Source organism: Embiotoca jacksoni, unplaced genomic scaffold (genome assembly GCF_022577435.1).
Source record: "Embiotoca jacksoni isolate LCO1_2020_lvr unplaced genomic scaffold, fEmbJac1.0.p SCAF_90, whole genome shotgun sequence".
Classification (NCBI taxonomy): Eukaryota; Metazoa; Chordata; class Actinopteri; family Embiotocidae; genus Embiotoca; species Embiotoca jacksoni.
Window position 1 is genome coordinate 569,560 of NW_027185448.1, and position 17,941 is coordinate 587,500.

The 17,941-nt window shown below is 42.1% G+C and overlaps 1 protein-coding gene across 7 annotated transcripts in view; it reads left to right on the top strand.

The window, feature by feature from the left end:
• Window positions 1–227: 227 nt before the first annotated feature.
• The window catches only part of tpd52l2b (tpd52 like 2b), a 19,063-nt gene continuing 1,349 nt past the window's right edge, over window positions 228–17,941 (top strand). The window contains exons 1-9 of one of the 7 annotated variants that reach the window (XM_069141712.1): window positions 228–425; window positions 3,291–3,448; window positions 4,206–4,354; window positions 9,903–9,950; window positions 12,249–12,350; window positions 14,616–14,642; window positions 15,534–15,578; window positions 16,371–16,419; window positions 16,710–17,941. The exon at window positions 16,710–17,941 is cut by the window's right edge and continues 1,349 nt beyond it. In XM_069141712.1, the coding sequence (XP_068997813.1) occupies window positions 410–425; window positions 3,291–3,448; window positions 4,206–4,354; window positions 9,903–9,950; window positions 12,249–12,350; window positions 14,616–14,642; window positions 15,534–15,578; window positions 16,371–16,419; window positions 16,710–16,796 (681 nt within the window). In that variant the 5' untranslated portion in view covers window positions 228–409 and the 3' untranslated portion in view covers window positions 16,797–17,941. The remainder of the gene's footprint in view (window positions 426–3,290; window positions 3,449–4,205; window positions 4,355–9,902; window positions 9,951–12,248; window positions 12,351–14,615; window positions 14,643–15,533; window positions 15,579–16,370; window positions 16,420–16,709) is intronic. The other 6 variants (XM_069141713.1, XM_069141714.1, XM_069141715.1 and 3 more) reach the window with 6 other exon arrangements.

The window sequence follows — 17,941 nt, forward strand, 5'->3', positions numbered from 1 at the left end:
TTGATGCTTTTAATGGTTTTATGTGAAGCACTTTGAATTTCCTGGCCTCCGTAACGTTTTGTCTTTTATCGACACTCCGAGTCTGTAATACGGTTTTGAACTGAATTGATTTTAATCCGTGAAAAATAAAGTATGACGACGTTGTCGAAAAGTGCTTCCGGCGTCGCGTCAGTTTTATTCTGAAACTCCTGACCGGATGTGGCTCGCGTCGCCGCCGTTAGCAGCGTGAAGTGTTTCCGGCTGCTGCCGTCGACGGGACTCTGCTGCGGGACACCGAGCGGGAAGCGCGCGCCGTGTCGGTCCGTCGTCCTGCGTCTCCGAACCTTTTCTCTTTTTAAATCCGCCAGCAGCTCCAGCCGAGCCGAGCCGAGCCGAGCCGAGCCGAACCGAACCGAACCGAGCCGCCGCCATGGACCCCGGTCAAGGTAAACCTTAATTGTTAGCTTAGCCGAAGTTAGCTAGCGTGTAGCTTAGCTTCCAACGCGTAAACAGTCCAGAACTGTTCTGGTCCAACCCGCCGTCACACGCTTCGTCTGGGTTCACGGCTTGTGGGGTTTTGCGTGGAAGTTTTAAGTTTGTTTTGGAGCCATTTTAAAAGGCGTGCTGGTTGTTGGAGCCGTGCGGACCGGACCGGACCGGACCGGACGGGACGGGACGGGACGGGACGGGCCCGCTGCTAACTGACAGGAAGCTGGAAGCTGGATCGGGTTTCTGCTTCACAACTTTAAACTTCAATCTGACGTTTCACTGCTGAGAAGTGAACACCGCCGGTCCTCCGGGGACCGGGCCGGGCCGGGGGACCGGGCCGGGGGACCGGGCGGGCCGGGGACCGGAACTGGACAGCTCTTACTTTGTCGTGGTTGTTCACCAGAAGTCGTTTTATTTACCTGATTTGCATCCATCGATGCACATCCGACTTTATCGGGTCACAACCGACAGATTCGGCAGAATTAAAGTGGTGTTCGTCGGTTCAGAGGTTTTTAACAACCTCAGGAATCTTTTCAGAAGAAGAAACCAGAAGTACGTTTAAACTGCTGCAGACAGCAACGTGTTTCAGGAGGGAAGAGAAGCACATTTAATTCACTGGGAGGCTTCATGAGAGCTTTTCAGGTGTGATTCACTGGAGCTGACAGTTTCAGCAGGATTCAGGAAACTTGTTCCTCAGGTCAAAGAAATGTCCCCTCTTCAAACCGGAGGTGCATTCAGGGTCCTCCGAGACCAGCTGTGCTTTAATTCACAGTTAAAGGGTTTTAAAAGTCCAGTATTGACAGAAATTCTTTATTTTATTTTACATAAACTTCTGATATCTGATATCTGCGGTCACAGACGAGTCGTCACCAAACCGATCCCAGAACTCGGGCCTGACCCGCTTTACCATTATTACCAAATGGACTGGAAGAGCTGAAGGTACTGAATAATGGGCCGTGACGGCCTCCGTTTGTCTCCCGCACGCTGCCGTCCTTTCTGGAGTCCAGAATTATTCTTTCCTGCTTCAAAGACGCAGAAATATGTTTTTAACGGGACGATTAACCCGATAAAAGATATTTCAGCACATTTGTTCCCGATCCTGTTACGGCCATAAAAATCAAAAGTTGATGTGCAGCAACTAAAAATTAAATCATTAAATCAAACGGCAAAACAACTAATAGTAGACATGTTTCTGTTTATTCCCATAAGCATTAAATAGTGTATAATAAGTCAATATTCATGGTTACCAGGGTAATCAGGAAATTATGTGATTTCTTTTATTCATTATTATTATAATTTTGTAGCTTTAAAAGGCAATAAATAAGCTGAGAGACAATATTATAATCACATGCTGAGGAAATGTCTCGTCACATTTTGAAATGTACTAAACGGTCCTGCCAGTCGACATCCAGTAATAATACGCGGCCATGATTGACATGTCGTGTCGTATCAGGCTTCCTGTGCCTCAGGACGGGCGCTTTTAGGACGTGATTAAGACCTCCTACGTTTGTCTCGTCTTGAAGTCTGTCTGACTGCAGTGAACTAGGACACGTCTGTCTCGGTTCGTCCTCCCACTGTCTGTTCAAATGATGTGAAACCTGAGAACGGGTTTTTGAGCTCTCGCTGTCTGAGTTTTTGTTTTTTCAAAATAAAACGCTGTTTAATTTTATTGTGAATAAAAAAAACACCCTAAATGTTGTGTTTGGTGTCGAGTTTAATCTCGCCGTCTTTTCTGTGCTGATATTCAAACATGGCAGAAGGAGAGCTTCTTGTGAGATCAGCGGCTGAAAGCTGGACTGTGGTTGTGATCGCGTCTTCAGTGTTTGCAGACCAGTTGAACCGCAAAAAAACCCCATGTGAATGGAGCTCATTGTGACTCCTGCGTCCACAGCAGTGTGATTTACAGCAGCAGGATTGGTACGATGTGTAAGAAGTGTCTCGTATATTGTCCCCCGTCCTTAGTTTTCTGCTCTGAGCTGTGTTGACGTGAATCACTCTGAACTGAATCAATACACTTTGAGGGTGGAGTCGCTGTCGTGTCTCCGCCGGCTGGATGTTTCCGGAGAGACGCTCCGGTTTCCCGAGCGAGGGCGAGGATGAGACTCGTCTCGGTCTTTTTTTGCAAAACAACATCAATAATTGAGCGTTTGTCTGTCCAACAATTTGTTGTGCAGATGTTGCGCAATTATGGGCGCTCCTTTCACGCTTAAAAAACCCAAAAACAACTTCCACCCTGAAGTGGTGTTTGTTCTCTGGTGGGTTTATTTGAATACACATTGTTTGAATGTCGCTGCTTGAAGTCTTTTTTTAAAATTATTAGTAGTATTTTTTTGAGCCATTGTTTCAGGCAGTGACTCCAGTTTTGTTTCGGTGTTTTATTTTTCCCCGCCGTCCTCCATCATGCCGACTCAGCCGAAGTTCTGCTGGCGTCCTCGAGACGTACTCGCTGGTACAGAAACGCCGACGGCGGCAGATTCCAGCGTCTCTGGAAAGATTCGGGTTTAAAGGGCAGATTCTCGCTTCTCTGTCCTGTTTTGTTTTCCTTCATTATTGATGTTGATGTAAAGGGGGGGAGGGGGGGGGGGGTCTTAAGTTACTCCATTAATTGGCCACTCTCTCTTCCTGTTGGAGATCTGCTCGCAACACTATCCTCCTGCTGGCCTTTTGTGTTCATGTAATGGATACCGGAGGAGGTCATCCTGCCTTTTAACGGTTCAACATTAACGTGCTCCTCCCTGTGCTCCTCCCTGTGCTCCTCCCTGTGCTCCTCCCTGTGCTCCTCCCCGTGCTCCTCCCCGTGCTCCTCCCCGTCACCTCCCCAGATATCAACCTGAACTCTCCCAGCAAGGGCCTCGGCGTGGATCACTCCGACAGCCTGGCCGACATGCCGATGGAGGGAGCGGTGGGCAACTCGCTCAACCCTCTTCCTCCCGGCGTGACGGAGGAGGAGGCGGAGGAGCTGCGCGCCGAGCTCATCAAGGTACGACCCGGATGTTCGTTGAACCCTCACGTTCCCGCAGACTGGAGTAAATCAGGAGTTCATGGAGGCCGTAGAAAAGTCACGATGAAGGTCGAACAGAAACTCTGATTCCAGCCTTGTTGTTTACATGTAAATACCAAACTTACAAAGTGCTTAAAAGTCAATAATTATTGACAGAAGTTACAGACTAGAGTTTCACAAACATCAAGATTGGATTACTTCCTTTGTTACTTTACTGTATTGATATTCATTATTGATTCTTTATGAAATCAATATGTGCAGCTGCTGATTATTAACCTGCCAGCTTGAATTCAATTTAATTGAGGTCTTCGTAATTATTAAAACTGGTTTTATTTAGTCTTTTTCTTTCATATTTTAATGATTTCATAGCGATACAGTTCTCTGTAAAGCTTTTGTTCGGCACATTTTTGAGCATCTTTTACAAATAACTTTAACTTTGGGTGGATAAATGTCAGTTTTTGGGAGTTTTATAGACGAGGTACAAAATAAGCTTCAATCATAGCAGATGTTTTGACTTGCAGTTGTGTTTTTTCTTGCTCCGACAGGAGACAGTGAATGTTTTGTAAAAGGCCCGTTGCTGTTTAGTCGGCTTCTCTTGAGAGCGACCGATCACAGAGGAGGGACGTAACGGTGCAGCGGGTGTTGTTGTATTTCAGTGGGATCTAAATCCCCGAAGCTGAAGTCTCGGAGCGTCTTTTTTTAAACGAGGAAGCTGAAGTCTGCGGATGTGTTTCAGGTGGAGGAGGAGATCAACACCCTGCGTCAGGTTCTGTCGGCCAAAGAGCGACACGCCGCCGAGCTGAAGAGGAAACTGGGCCTCAGCCCGCTCAACGAACTCAAGCAGAACATCACCAAGAGCTGGCAGGACGTTCAGACCTCCAACGCGTACGTATTCAACCACACGCCGGCGAGATGAATCGCTTCCTTCAGGACGTCGATCTTAAAAAGTTCTAATATTCACTCCGAGCTCAGACGTAATGTCGCGTGCAGCTTCCACCTTTTTGTTTCGTAGCCTCTGCAGCAGCTTTCTCTTTGTTCTGCGAGCAGCTGGTTGGCCGACGAAGCAGCAACACTACACCTTAAACCAGAATAACATGATTCATGACTCGGCATATGACAACTATAACCTCCGTACACCTGCTTTAACTGGGAGGGACTGACCGTGTTGTTGAATGAGATCTTGGTTGGTGATTTTTAGGACTCGAGCATCGGTGTGAAGCCTTGTTGTTGTTGTTGTTGTTGTTGTTCGTAAAAATATTCTTCTTGGACGTTCTTATTCTTACGTAAAGTGATTTTCCTTTTTGGAGGCTTTATCATCTTCAAAAACTCATGAAAGACACATTTGTCTCCCGGCGAAAAATTTCATATTCTGATGGAGTCGTGAGTGGGCGTGGCCAAACGGCTCGAGAGCGCCCCCTACAGAGATGCCCCGGCGGCCACATTTACCTAAATTCACCAAATCCGGTGGACACGTGTATCACACCTGGACGCACAAAAAAGTTACATTGCACCGTTACGTCAACGCGACAGGAAGTCCACCATTTTGAATTTAGTCGCCATTTTGGGCGATTCTGACACGTTGTAGTTTGTCGAACTCCTCCGAGGGATTTTGTCGGACCGACTTGAATTTAGGGTCTATGGATAGAAAACATGTTTAGGATTAAAAATTGTATAAATAATTCGTTTTCGTCGATGTGTGTGCCCGTGAGAGGCGGACATTTTGAGCGTCTCGCCATGAAACTACGAGTTGCTTTAAATCTTATGTACATGGACCGACCTTCTCCAAACATCACAGGTATGATAACAGCCCCGCCCTGAAGAGCCCTGTGGGGGAATATTCGCTCATAGTCATAGCGCCCCCTGTTGGCCACTGGAAATGACACTTTTCATACTTTTACATTCTACGTCGAGCTGGTTGATCCCATGAACCTAAAGTCTGGTCACAATAACCTAAACATGTAGTTGATGATATATTGAGACATTCATTCGACTTTGTCAATGGGCGTCGCCGTGACGATGCGGCAAAGTTGGATGTCTCGCCGTGACACAGGAAGTTGATGTTTAAGGTCAAGGGATGCTTGAAACCTCACGAAACGTGTCGCATACATCCGGCGTGGTGAGACGATACATTTATATACCTGTTTTGCGAGAAGCGGGGACATGCGGTCCCTCGCGCGCTGCACGTCGGGAGGCGGCGTGCCGGAGTGCGAGGGACCGTACATCACTGCTTGCAGTTTTAATGATTTGAAGTTTTTTGTGGACAATCCTGCATTATTTTTTTTTAGCCAGAATCAACTTTATTGACAACTATAGCTTTACAGCGCAAAACTGTGGCATAAGAATCCGTTTAGTTCATCATATAGACAGAAAACCTTTTACACATTTTCTATTTTGTACCATTTTTCGAGGTGAGTCGGACCTCAGTCCGTTAATGATGAATCAGAACTGACATCAGTGATCGTAACAGCGTTCAGAAGGAAGACTTAGTCACCGCATGACTCATCCTCCGGAGACTTCAGATTATATTTTACATGACAAAGAGGCTAAAGGTCGCTTTTCTTTTATTAATGAAACTCGTCACAGTTTGGGAACGAATATTAATCTGCAGTTTTCTCCATTTTACGGTAACGCAGCACCTTCTGTGTTGGAAATGTAATTTAAATGCTTTAACATCTTCATACTTTGCCAGTTGATCTCAGCCTTGAAAGTGTGATTATTTATGATAAATTCAGCAATCATAGATATCAACCTCAACAGGAGGACGAGGAGGTTTTGAGGAATCTTAAAGAGCAAACAACAAACTTCTATGAAGTCAAACAGCTGCAGCTTATTCAGTTCTCCAGGAAAATAACATCATTATTGTTTCATCTTATTTAATTATGAAGATGACGGCATGCATCTCTGCACAGACATTCATAAATAACGCTTCTCTTTATCTGTGTTGACATTTTGCATTCACCTCATTTAGGAAGCAAGTTGTTCTATTATGAGTTTCAAAGTCTCTATTTGCTCATTATTGAACATGAAGTTGGATTAAACAGGCTTTACCCGATCCTTGGATAATAATGAGAAACTCCTGACTTCATATTTAAAGAATATTTTGTCACTGTGGACAATCACATAAAAACATATTCATATCTCTGTAAATACACCATCAAATCTGCAATATACCACCGTTACAAATGCATTTTACACAAATAGCAAAATTATTAGAAAAAGGTCTCGACCTGCTAGAAGACAATCAAAACCTTTAGGATCTTAAATATTCTTACAAATATAGAATTTCCCTGTTAAACCTCCATTTATAATAATTTAATCACTGTGTTTTGTCATCCATTTGTAGATTTAATGCAACAGCTGCTATTAAATAAGTTAATAATAATACAAGCTTAATAAAAGCAGGCGGCATCCTGTCAAACACTGCATATCAAATATTGCACAAGTGTCCCATAAATTATTGCACATTTCGGTTGAAGAGCGCCGGCCGGCCGTCTTTGATGAACCATCCTGAAAGAGGAAGTCTGTAATTAGTGATGAACCTGCTGTTAAAGATCTTAAATCTGAACTCGGGCTCAGAAAACCAGATTTAATCCACCGGGACTTCTGTGATGTCACTAATCAGACGTCTCCCGTCTCCAGCTTGGTGAGAAGCTCTGAGAAACTGTGCGAGCGGAACGAGAGATTCTCCCGTTGGGATCCGAGAGTCCACCGACTGTTTGCCGACGTCGTCCGTTTGCTCTCTCTCGCGCTCGGCCTCGATCGCCCTCCGCCTCCTCCCCCGTTCTCACCTTTAACCTCTGACGTCTCCGCAGACGCTGTTTGACTCGGTGTCTGGCAGGAGGACAGACGTGAGACCGAATCCTTCTCTAATGTAAATGAAGCTCGACTTGTAGCGCTGAAGTGGGATTTGGTTTCGTGTCTCGGTCAAATTTTTAAAGGATCCGGAAATCGAGCCGAGTGTTCCTGAGCCCATGCGGTGATTTCTGCTTCAACATCGTTTCTTGCCCCATTTTTCTTTCAACGCGCTGCGTTGTCATGTTGGGGAAGCCCGTTGCCGTGGCGACGCGGTTCAGGTGGTTTGCGTGGAATGTTCTTCCCCTCGGTAGAACTCGGCGGTGACGGTCTGAGGTACCGGTGGTCACGTTGACGTATCGTACGTTCGTGCAACAGTCTGAATTTTTAGTTCGCAGCTCGTACGAAACTTTTAATACAAATCTATGACTTGTTGTTGTTGTTGTTTTCTGCATTCATCTCCTGTTTTGTATTTCTATACCTCATTGGTTCATCTTCTGTTTTCGTCCTCCATCCTGTCTGTTTTCTACTTCCTGTCCCGGAGGTCAGGTGACCTCTCTTCCTCCAGAAGCGATGACACGTATACTTCTTTCCACTTCCTCTCTGAAACCAGCATTCCTCCGTATTTTTAAACTTCTTTCGCTCGCTTCCCTTCAGCAGCGTCTGTGTTATCGTCCGAAGACTCAACGCCGTCGTCTGATTTCTGTCTTTTGTCGTTTGGCTGCACGGAAAGAAACGATAACCACGGCGGTTGTTTGAGATGAGAGAAAGTGTGTCGTGGGAAAAGATGAAACGCACAGTTGGGGTCAAAATAATGACGTGAAATTACACAATTTAACTGTAAAAATGTCAACTTTTTCAGTGGAATTTTGCAGGTTGCCGATATAAGAAATGATGTAAAACTTCCTGTGACGCTCCTCTCCTTAAACATCCGATAAGATAACACCAGAGTTATTATACTTCTTCACTACTATTAAACATGTTTAAAGGTTCAGAAGCAACAAAAAAAACGGGACAATCCCGAGTTGTTGTTGCGAACGCTCTCCAGCTTCGGTCCATTAGGCCTCTTCAATAATCCGTCCGGTTTCTACCAGCAGTTGGTTTTTAGAGATTTTCAAGATGATTCGTCACCGACTGAACAGATCGTCGACTCAGCCGCCTGCTTCTGCTTCTTCTCCTGCTTCTTCTCCTGCTTCTTCTCCTGCTTCTCCTGCTTCTTCTTCTGCTTCTTCTCCTTCTTCTCCTGCTTCTCCTTCTGCTCCTGCTTCTTCTCCTGCTCCTGCTTCTTCTCCTGCTTCTTCTCCTGCTTCTTCTCCTGCTTCTCCTCCCTCTGAGGGCTGCAGCTGATGCAATCTTTCCACGTGGCTGCTTCTGAAATGAACTGGATTGGCAAGATCACTCAGACAGTGAGCACAACCTGACAGACACACACACACACACACACACACACACACACACACACTGTAACGTGTGTGTGTGTGTGTGTGTGTGTGTGTGTGTGTGTGTGTGTCACGTTCACACTGCATGCCATCGACCTGCCGCTGAGGAGTGGGAGGACAGGAATGTGAGAGATGGAGAGAAAGACGGTGTTTTGTTTAGTCACATGACACCCAGAGAGAGAGGGCGAGAGAGAGGGCGAGTGAGAGATGTCGTACCAAAACAAATATGAATTATGAAGATGTTTTTTTCTTCCTCCCACTGTCTTCGTCGTCCTCTCTGATATTTTTAGCTGCTCGCTGCCTCTTTTTTTTTTTCCTTCTACTTTGTCAAACTAATTTTCTTTCTCTGCATCAGCTGATTGAGCTTCAACATGAATCTCTTGACAGAGACCCAAATGTAAAGCAAACAAATAAACAAACAGCCTGTTTGTGTTGCCGTTGCTACGGCGCCCTGCTGTGATTGACGGGGACAGTGGAGGCTGGATGGACAGTAACAGAGCTGCTCTGTATGAAGTCACTGTGCTGTTACACCCAGATGCATTGTGGGACGTAGTCGGGAGGAGAGCCGTCTCCTTGGAAACGCAGGGAAAATGTGTATCGTGTTGATTGATTATTGATCAGTGGCTGCATCATCTGCTTGATGCTTCGCTCTACTCATCATGTGTATTATCTATTTTTTATTTTTACTGTACATTTATATAATTGAATGGGGGATTGTTTCATGTTTCATTCTCAGGTGTGTTTTTTTATTTTCTTTATACATCGTTACACACTTCAAAGCACAAAAGGGAAACTTAAAAAAAAATAGCATACTTATGTGGAGGAATCCGCTGTTGGGCGTCCTCTAGAGGGCCACGATCCTCAGGTTGGAAACCACCCATTCAGATTTCCATTGTGAATTTATCTATTAATAAAGAATAAAATAAAAGGGTAGGCGGTGATGTTAGTCACAAGACCTTTAATTCATGTTGTTCCAGGACACAACAGGGAGAAGGTATTTTTTAAACATGTATTTAATTGTTGTTTTTTGAGTCTCATTTAAGATTTGACCGCAGAAAATAGAAAATTATATTGATTAAAAATCCAACGAGTTTTGCACTAAAAGTCTTCATATGTGGACGTGAACAGGAAGTGTGTGTGTGTGTGTGTGTGTGTGTGTGTGTTTCTGCCCCTGTGTGATTACCCTGCCGTTGTGTCTTCAGATATCTGTCTGCCTCAGCCACTTTGGATGACATTACCCACTCTGAAGCGTGAGTTGACCCCTTTCTCTTTTGTGTTCTTGTTTGTTTTTTGTAGACGAGTTAAGCTTTCTTTAAGTTAGATTTATTTATTATTATTATTTTGGGGAGTTGATTTATTTTATTTTCCACTGCTTGTTTTTCTGTTGTGTCGCACCTGTTTTTTTTGTTTTTTTGGGGCTACAGGCTGAAATCACGACAGATTTCCTGCTTTAGGATGTCACATGTTTGGAAAGACTTTTATTTTAAAGGACGTTTTAAAATTAGGGATGCACTTTTATAATCGACATGTAATTAACATATAAAAGGTTTAAAATGAAATATCAGCCCAAAATGAACATTTCTGCCAAACCGATAAAGATGTTTTAATTCAGCCCGTATGGTTGATGAATGCTCGACATCATTTTCCCGGTTTATAAGAGAAAAGTAGACAATTTATCAGTTGAAACTATAAACCAACTAAACTATTAGAAAAATACTGAAATAACATTATTGGTTGCAGTCTGATTAAACATCATCCTGCAGCTTTTAAAGTCACGAGCAGCACAAAATAATAATTTGAGTTTTTAAGACATAAAGATTGAAAAAAACACTCGTCACTTATTTTGTTCCGTTTCTAAATAGTTTAATTTGATGTCACAGACACATAGTGCAGTTTAATCTGAAGTAGTTTCAGGTGGCTGTTTATTGGAGTGGGCGGGGCTTAGTGCAGACGTTTACCTAGGGACAGGTAGGTTGTCACGGCCGCTGTTTGTTTTTGCTTCATACTTTACTCACCAAATGAAAACGTACACATGGAAACACATTTTACAGTCTGGTGGTTTTTATCTTCACATTAGTTTGTTTTTGGGTCCAAGTTGAGTTTTTTTGGTCACATGATCAAAGTTTAAAACAACAACAAAAGGTTTTTCAACTAAATCCTAGAATTAGGCCACGATGTCCGTAATACTGAGTAAAAAAAAACCTGATGAAGGTCGATGAAGGACGCTGGTACTCAGACCAATTCATCTCCAGATCTTCTGAGTCTGAGCAGATCAGCTGATCACCACGCTGGCTTTCACCCAACATGAGTTTTTATAGCTGCAGCAAGTGTTTATTTGTGTTTTATTTCTGCCGGTGTTAATGTGTACATTTCTTTGTGTGTTTGTGGACGTTAGCAGGCGTGCTGTGACCTCATTAAACCCGCTGTTTACTTTCAGAAAACTCCAGATAAGATTGTTTTTACTTTTCCTGTTCTGGCAGCTTGTAAGGAGCTTTTTTAATTAATTACATTTTTTTAAGTGTTTAGTGTGAAATACTTGGTTGGAAACAGAAATATCCTGCAGACATCATGAATGAATCAAACAACACAACGATCATAACTCATCTGGTCCAGGAAAAATCCTCCAATCATTCTGTTTCATTTTCCTGCTGAACCCTTTAATTATAGATTTATCTCAGATACGGGCGAGGAAGACCTTCGCTCCACGGCTTCTTACGGTTCCCACTGGAAAAGGATTTTTTTGTTCTTTTTTTTTGCACAACATTCAGTGTTTATAAGGTGCACAGGTGTGTGTGTGTGTGTGTGTGTGCGTGTGTGTGTGTGTGCGTGTGTGTGTGTGATCTTAATTGTGCAGCAGGTTTTTAAATAGTTCAAATTTATGTTTTTTTCTGTTTCATTAGAGGTCGTTTGAGTTTCAGATTTTTAAGCCACTAAAAGTCAGTAAATTTGACGTCGTGCACTCTGATGCTTTTCTCTGAAAGAAACACACACACACACACACACACACACACACACACACACACACACACACACACACACACACACACACACTGTGGTCCCTCGGTGGCTGCAGCAGGACATGCTGAATCATCCCCGTCATCATCAGCTGATCGGTTTCTTTCTGCTGCCGTCTGAGAAAAAGGAACTTTTTTTTTAACACATTATATTTTACAGAAAGGAAACTCCTTTTTATTTTCGTTGGTTAATTGCTGGTACATTAAAAACAACATACAAATAGCAAACAGAAGAGGGGAAACATGAGGTTTAGAGGCTGTTTGTGTCTCCTGGTTGTTGGTTTCTATGGTTTCAGTTCTGACTGTAGGTGGTGAATAATTTGAATATATAATAATATATATCTAATATCCCTCTTTTTGTGTGTCCTCCCTTCACCATCCATCTGCCTCTTTCTTTTTCCTGCTTTCCCTCCTCTTCTTTTTCATTCCTCTCCAACCATCTGTCCCTCCTCCCCCCTGCTGTTCCTTTCTCCATTGTTCTCTCTCCATTCTCCGGCTCCCACCTTCCTCCACCCCCCCACCCCCTCCCTGCAGATATAAGAAGACTCAGGAGACTCTGTCCCAGGCGGGGCAGAAGACCAGTGCAGCTCTGACCACGGTGGGGACGGCCATCAGCAGGAGACTCGGAGACATGAGGTACGCGATGCTCCGGATACCAGAACAGATCAACGAGGGGGGGACAGTGATGAAGCAGAGCGAATCTCAAACTGGGACAAATACAGTCCCTTTGGAAAATAAACAAAACAAACAATGAACCAAACCTGGTGACATCATAGAGGTTCTGTATTGTTCCTGTAAACATCACACCCTCCTTTTTAAATCTGGACAGACTCACTTTTTAAAGCCAGATATTTAAATGAAGCAGAACGTGGCTCCGTGTGTTTGTTTGTTGGAGATGATCCGAAGCCCGGATGATGTTTAGATCATGTAGAAGTTGAACCTCCAGGTTTTCTCCGTCTCCTCAGTCGCTGTCCTCCGCTCGGTTGTTCTGGTAGCGCTGATGAGATCTCCACATGCTGACCACAGATCAGCTGCTGTCCTCCAACATTCACCCGTCAGGCTGTAGATAAACTAATCAGCTGCTTTATTAGATCCCAACTTCACTGACTTCAGGGCTGGTTCAACATATTTAAACATCTTCTGTCACAAAACACATCAAACTATATACATTTCCACTACTTTAATTAGAGCTGGGCAATACAGCCAGATTATATCAATATTGTGATGAGACAAGACATTATCCTATTTTTTTTAAATCCTGATTTGGTCTACGTGTTGGTTTTAAAAGCTGCATTACAGTAAAGTGATGTAATTTTGTGTAAAGTTACACACTGCTGTAGCCTTTCTATTATTTTATTTTACTAACTCAGTCATTATATCCACATTTATTTTGATTATTTATCTCAAATGTTTTTCCAAAGCACCAATAATCATCTTTATAAGATCAATATGTAGGTATTTGGTGAAAAACATCATATAATTATATTTGTTTTCTTTCTATATTACCCAGCCCTAACGTGACTGTTAAGCGGCCTTATTAGTACTTTATTAGTACTTTATTTTGTTAAAAAGTTGAACCATCCATTTACTAACAACTCTTCTACCCAGAAATCACACTTTTCAGTTTCTTTATTTTGTTTCATTCTTTGTAAGAATCCATCGGTACTAAAAAAAAAAAAAGAGCAGTAAGAAGACATTAAGTTGATTTAACATTAAGTTGATTGAACAAAGCAGTTCTAAATATTATCAGTGTGATTGACAGGTGGATCCTTCACATCTCTGTTGGTGCCTCGTTGACTGACACAACTGTCTAATCACATTAATCTCTCCATCTAAACACCCACATTCATATTTGCTCTTCATGGAAATGTGTTCGTGTGTGTGTGTTCGTGTGTGTGTGTGTGTGTGTGTGTGTGTGTGTGTGTGCGCGCGTGCGCGCGTGTGCATGTCGTCCATTTCGTCCATTGTCTCCTCGTACAGGAGATCTTATTTTCTTCGTCCTGCATGTTCCTGTTTCGGTCTTATCTGTTTTGCGTTCATCAAAAGAGAAACATTAAATTGGTGCAGATCATTTGAGACATTTGAGTCTCATTGGATCAACTAGTCTCCGTATTTGGACCAAATTCAGACGTACTGGAGCTGTTTGTGTGGTTTTTATTTTTAAGAGACTTCCGATTTCCTGAAATAAATTTATAATCAACTGAACTCTAAAATAAGTTGTCAAACAGCGACCGCGAGCCTTTGAGCCTCGGCGGTGGAGAGACACTGAACACTGGTATGTTGACATAATTCAGCATCAACCAGGTTTACAGTTTATTTTATTCTTAAAGAAGATAAATTCAAAGCGGTGATTTAAGTGTTAAAATTTATTTTGAAAGATATTTTAAAAACTATATTTAAGGAGTTTCACACTAATTTAAAAGTTGTCCTAATCTCAGCGTGTTTCTGGGTTTTTTGTACACTTGTAGTAACGTGTCCTTTTTCCTCCTTTTGTGTTTTAAGGGCAGTTGACAAACAGCTTTTAGGTGTTTTACCGCCACCTTCTGTCTGCAGTGACACATTACAGCCACTAAATAATGGTGGAAAGATGCACTTTTAGTTGCGGATTAAAACACGGACGCTTTTTATGAGAATTAATGGTAATTTGATTCAAACGCACAATAAGAGTTAAGTTTCCATCGGTCGTCATGGTTGCACCTCCTGCTGCTTCTGCTGTCGTCCTCCTGGTTGCACCTCCTGCTGCTTCTGCTGTCGTCCTCCTGGTTTCACCTCCTGCTGCTCTGCTGTCGTCCTCCTGCTTCCTCCGCCAAAGCTTCAGCTTCCTGTTTGTGTCTCGATGTTTGTGCTTGACGTTCTCTCTCCTTGTTTTGTTTTCTAATCGCTGCCTGGTTTGACCTGCAGAGCTCTGCCTTTCTCTAACTCCTTTGGGTAAGAACATGTCCTTCATTCACGAGGCCTGAAGTCTCAAAGAAAAGTTTTGAACCTGTCAGGGAGGTGAAGCTCTGCCCTTTTATACTTATTAATACTCCGACTTCTGCATTTTTCTTTTTCCCCTTAAACTGCCATTTAATTTTCTCATTAGTAAACAAAAAAACCTTCCAGTCTATTTTTAATTCCTTTAAATTGCCTTAATTTCTTTCTTTCTCCCTCTAAGATATTAAGCATGTCGTTCTTCATTCATTTCCTCCCAGATTGGAGAAATATTTTAGGCAAAAGATGTTTTAATTTACGCCCTAAATATGAATTTTAAGTCGTAAGAGTGAGTGAAATGTGCCGGATCTGTTCATGTCTCGAAACAGGAAGAAGATTTTTCACTTTATTTTACGGGTTTGTTAATTTTCTGCAGAATTTCCTGAAAAAACCCATCAAATTCACTTTTATTCACTTTATTTAAACCCAAGCAAATACTAATTATTATTATTATTATTATTATTATTATTATTATTATTATTAAAGCTTTAATCTTTGTGTTATGCTTCTTGTGAACAAACTATTCTATTTTTGCACGCTCAGCTGATCTGCACTGCAAATATTAATAAACTGAATGAATTAATAGGAAACTGTCGCACCCGTAAAATAAAGTGTTTTCTTCTTCCAACAATTGTTAATTTAATAGAAACCAGAGTTGTTGAACGAGTGGCAGCGTGTTCACTAATAACCACCAACAGTCCTTTAACAGCTGCATTACTGTGTGTGTGTGTGTGTGTGTGTGTGTGTGTGTGTGTGTGTGTGTGTGTGTGTGTGTGTGTGTGTGTGTGTTACTGCTTGCATTATAACACTTGCACTTCTGTCTCCTCTTTTTTTTTAACGCTTACAAAGTAGCAACTATTCCATTCGCCACTCGATAAGTATGCCGGCTATGAGGTAAAGTAACGCCTTCAATGTTTTAGGGAATAACAAGTTTCATTTAAAAGAGGATTTATCATATCTGATATTTTGTCCACTAAAGATTCAATAATTCGGCAACAACTTTCTTTTTTCACGTAAATCTATTACATTTATTTTTTTTATGTGGCAGCATGAAGATACTTTTTTGTTTGACTTATTATTTATATGTGATGTGTGGAACGTGTGAACTAATCTGAACGTATCAGATGTCCTTTTACATATAAAAGCTTTTACATAGAAAATGTACATAATTCTGAAAATGTAATAGAAATGTTTTTTTTGTTTTTTTTTAAGATCCCTCCAGACATGTTTTAAGATTTATATAAAATACTAAATTGTAATTTGTTTCTGATATGATTTTACCACAAAAAACAAAATTAAAAAAATCTGCTTTCTTAGTTATTAAAATATGCGAATAGATTTTATTTGTAAAGTTTATTTTGCTGGATGTCTTCCTGTAAATTTCAATCTCAGTGTTGCAGGTTTAAAGTTTCCACATTATATTTGTACCTGTTAAATTGAACCTGGATATTTGTGATTTCACAAATCATGCTTGTAGCCCCGCCCCTTAAAGTTTTTTTTATTTTTTATTCATTTTTTTAATATGCCCAGCAGATGAAGGTTGAAAACATCCTTCTAGTTTAAAACTCTTCCTCAAACATTCAACTGGAGGAACACGTTGAAGTTTTTCATTTTTAATCTCCCGCAGCGTGCCGTTAAATTTCGCCTTCATGTTTTCGTGATCGTAACATCGCGTCTTTTCTGCAGGAACTCTGCGACCTTCAAGTCGTTTGAGGATAAAATGGGAAACCTGAAGGTGAGTCGACTTCTGTTTCCACATGTTGGTGAATACGAACGGGAAAAAGCAGTTTAAAGCCTTTTTGATCTCTATTTTATTTTGGAAAACAGAGTCTGGTGATATTTAGGCTTTGAAACAAAACACTTGACTGGATCCGTCACCATTTTTAATTTAGTTTGAACATGTCATTGAAAGTTATAAAGTAATAAAATGATTTTATTTGTGTTTAAAGTAAAGATCTAGAGGAAACTGCCGAGTCAGCATAATGACACTCCCAGTCGATAACTAATCTGCTTCCTCCTCTTCAGTACAAGGTCGTCGGGCCCAAAGAGAACGGAGAGGGCGTCGGCTCCCCCACCGACACCACCCCCACTCAGGAGAACCCGCCTTTCTGAATGCACCTCCTCCTCCTCCTCCTCCTCCTCGCTGCCACCTTCCTCACGACCTTAGACTGTACTGTTATCACCTCTCATCGCCTCGTCGAGTCGGCCCCACCCTGAGGTCTGTAACTGGACTCTTCTGCCTCGCGGTCGAGATAATAAACAAACAAAAAAAACAACAAAATGTTGTGTTGATGTCTAAACCTGAATAATTTCCAGAGCTGGCTCGGTTCCTGCCTCCTCTTCCTCCTCTTCCTCTTCCTCCCTCGGTAGATCCACACTTCAGAAACAAAACCCTGGTTTCCAGTCAAACTTTATCGTCACGTACTTAAGCGATGCATTCACACTGTGAGCACGTGCCGATGTCGCCACGGTAACCTCGTCCGCCCCGCCCTCTCCTTGACCTCGTTAGCGTCACAGCTAACTGAACTAACAAGGTCAGAGGTCAGTGGTTGGACGCCCCCCCCCCCCCCCCCCCCACCCCCGCGGACCTTCTACTGCTACACTGCATGTGCATATCTCATCTCATTAAAAAAATTAAAAAAAATAAAAAAAAACATGGGAAGATGGCCGAGGTCTCGTAACAACCTAAAAAAAAAAAAAAAAAAACCCAGGATGTAAAAAAAAAAAAAACAGGAAATAAACCCCTTAAAACCATTTTGTATTATAAACTATTTTACACTGCTTTGCATAATGTTTTTACATAACTTTTATCAATATGTATAAATATATATGAATAAATATATTGTCACCGATGCTGCCGACTGGTAGTAATCAGGTTGGGAGGGAAATAAAACTAAAACTAAAATCGGGGAGGCTGAAGAAACGTTTAAAAACACTTTGAGCCAGTTTCACAGATTAGAGGGGTTTTTTTTTCTTTCTGTTTAGAAGTACATTTGTGGTTTAAAAAAAAAAAATCTGTTTTGGTGTCTGAATCTGACTCGCAGACGATCGGTCGCTTCTGTTCGACTCGCCGCTTCGCTGTTACGCTACCTGGTGAATGTCGACGCTCCTCTTCTCGGCCTTACTCACGCTACCTTCAGCTGTTACTAGATTTAGGAACCAAAATAGTTCTCTTGTTTTTCTTTTTTTTTTTTTTTAAAGTTGTACAGATTGGTTGGATTGAAGGTGGGGGGTGGGGGTGATAGTTATTCTGTTTT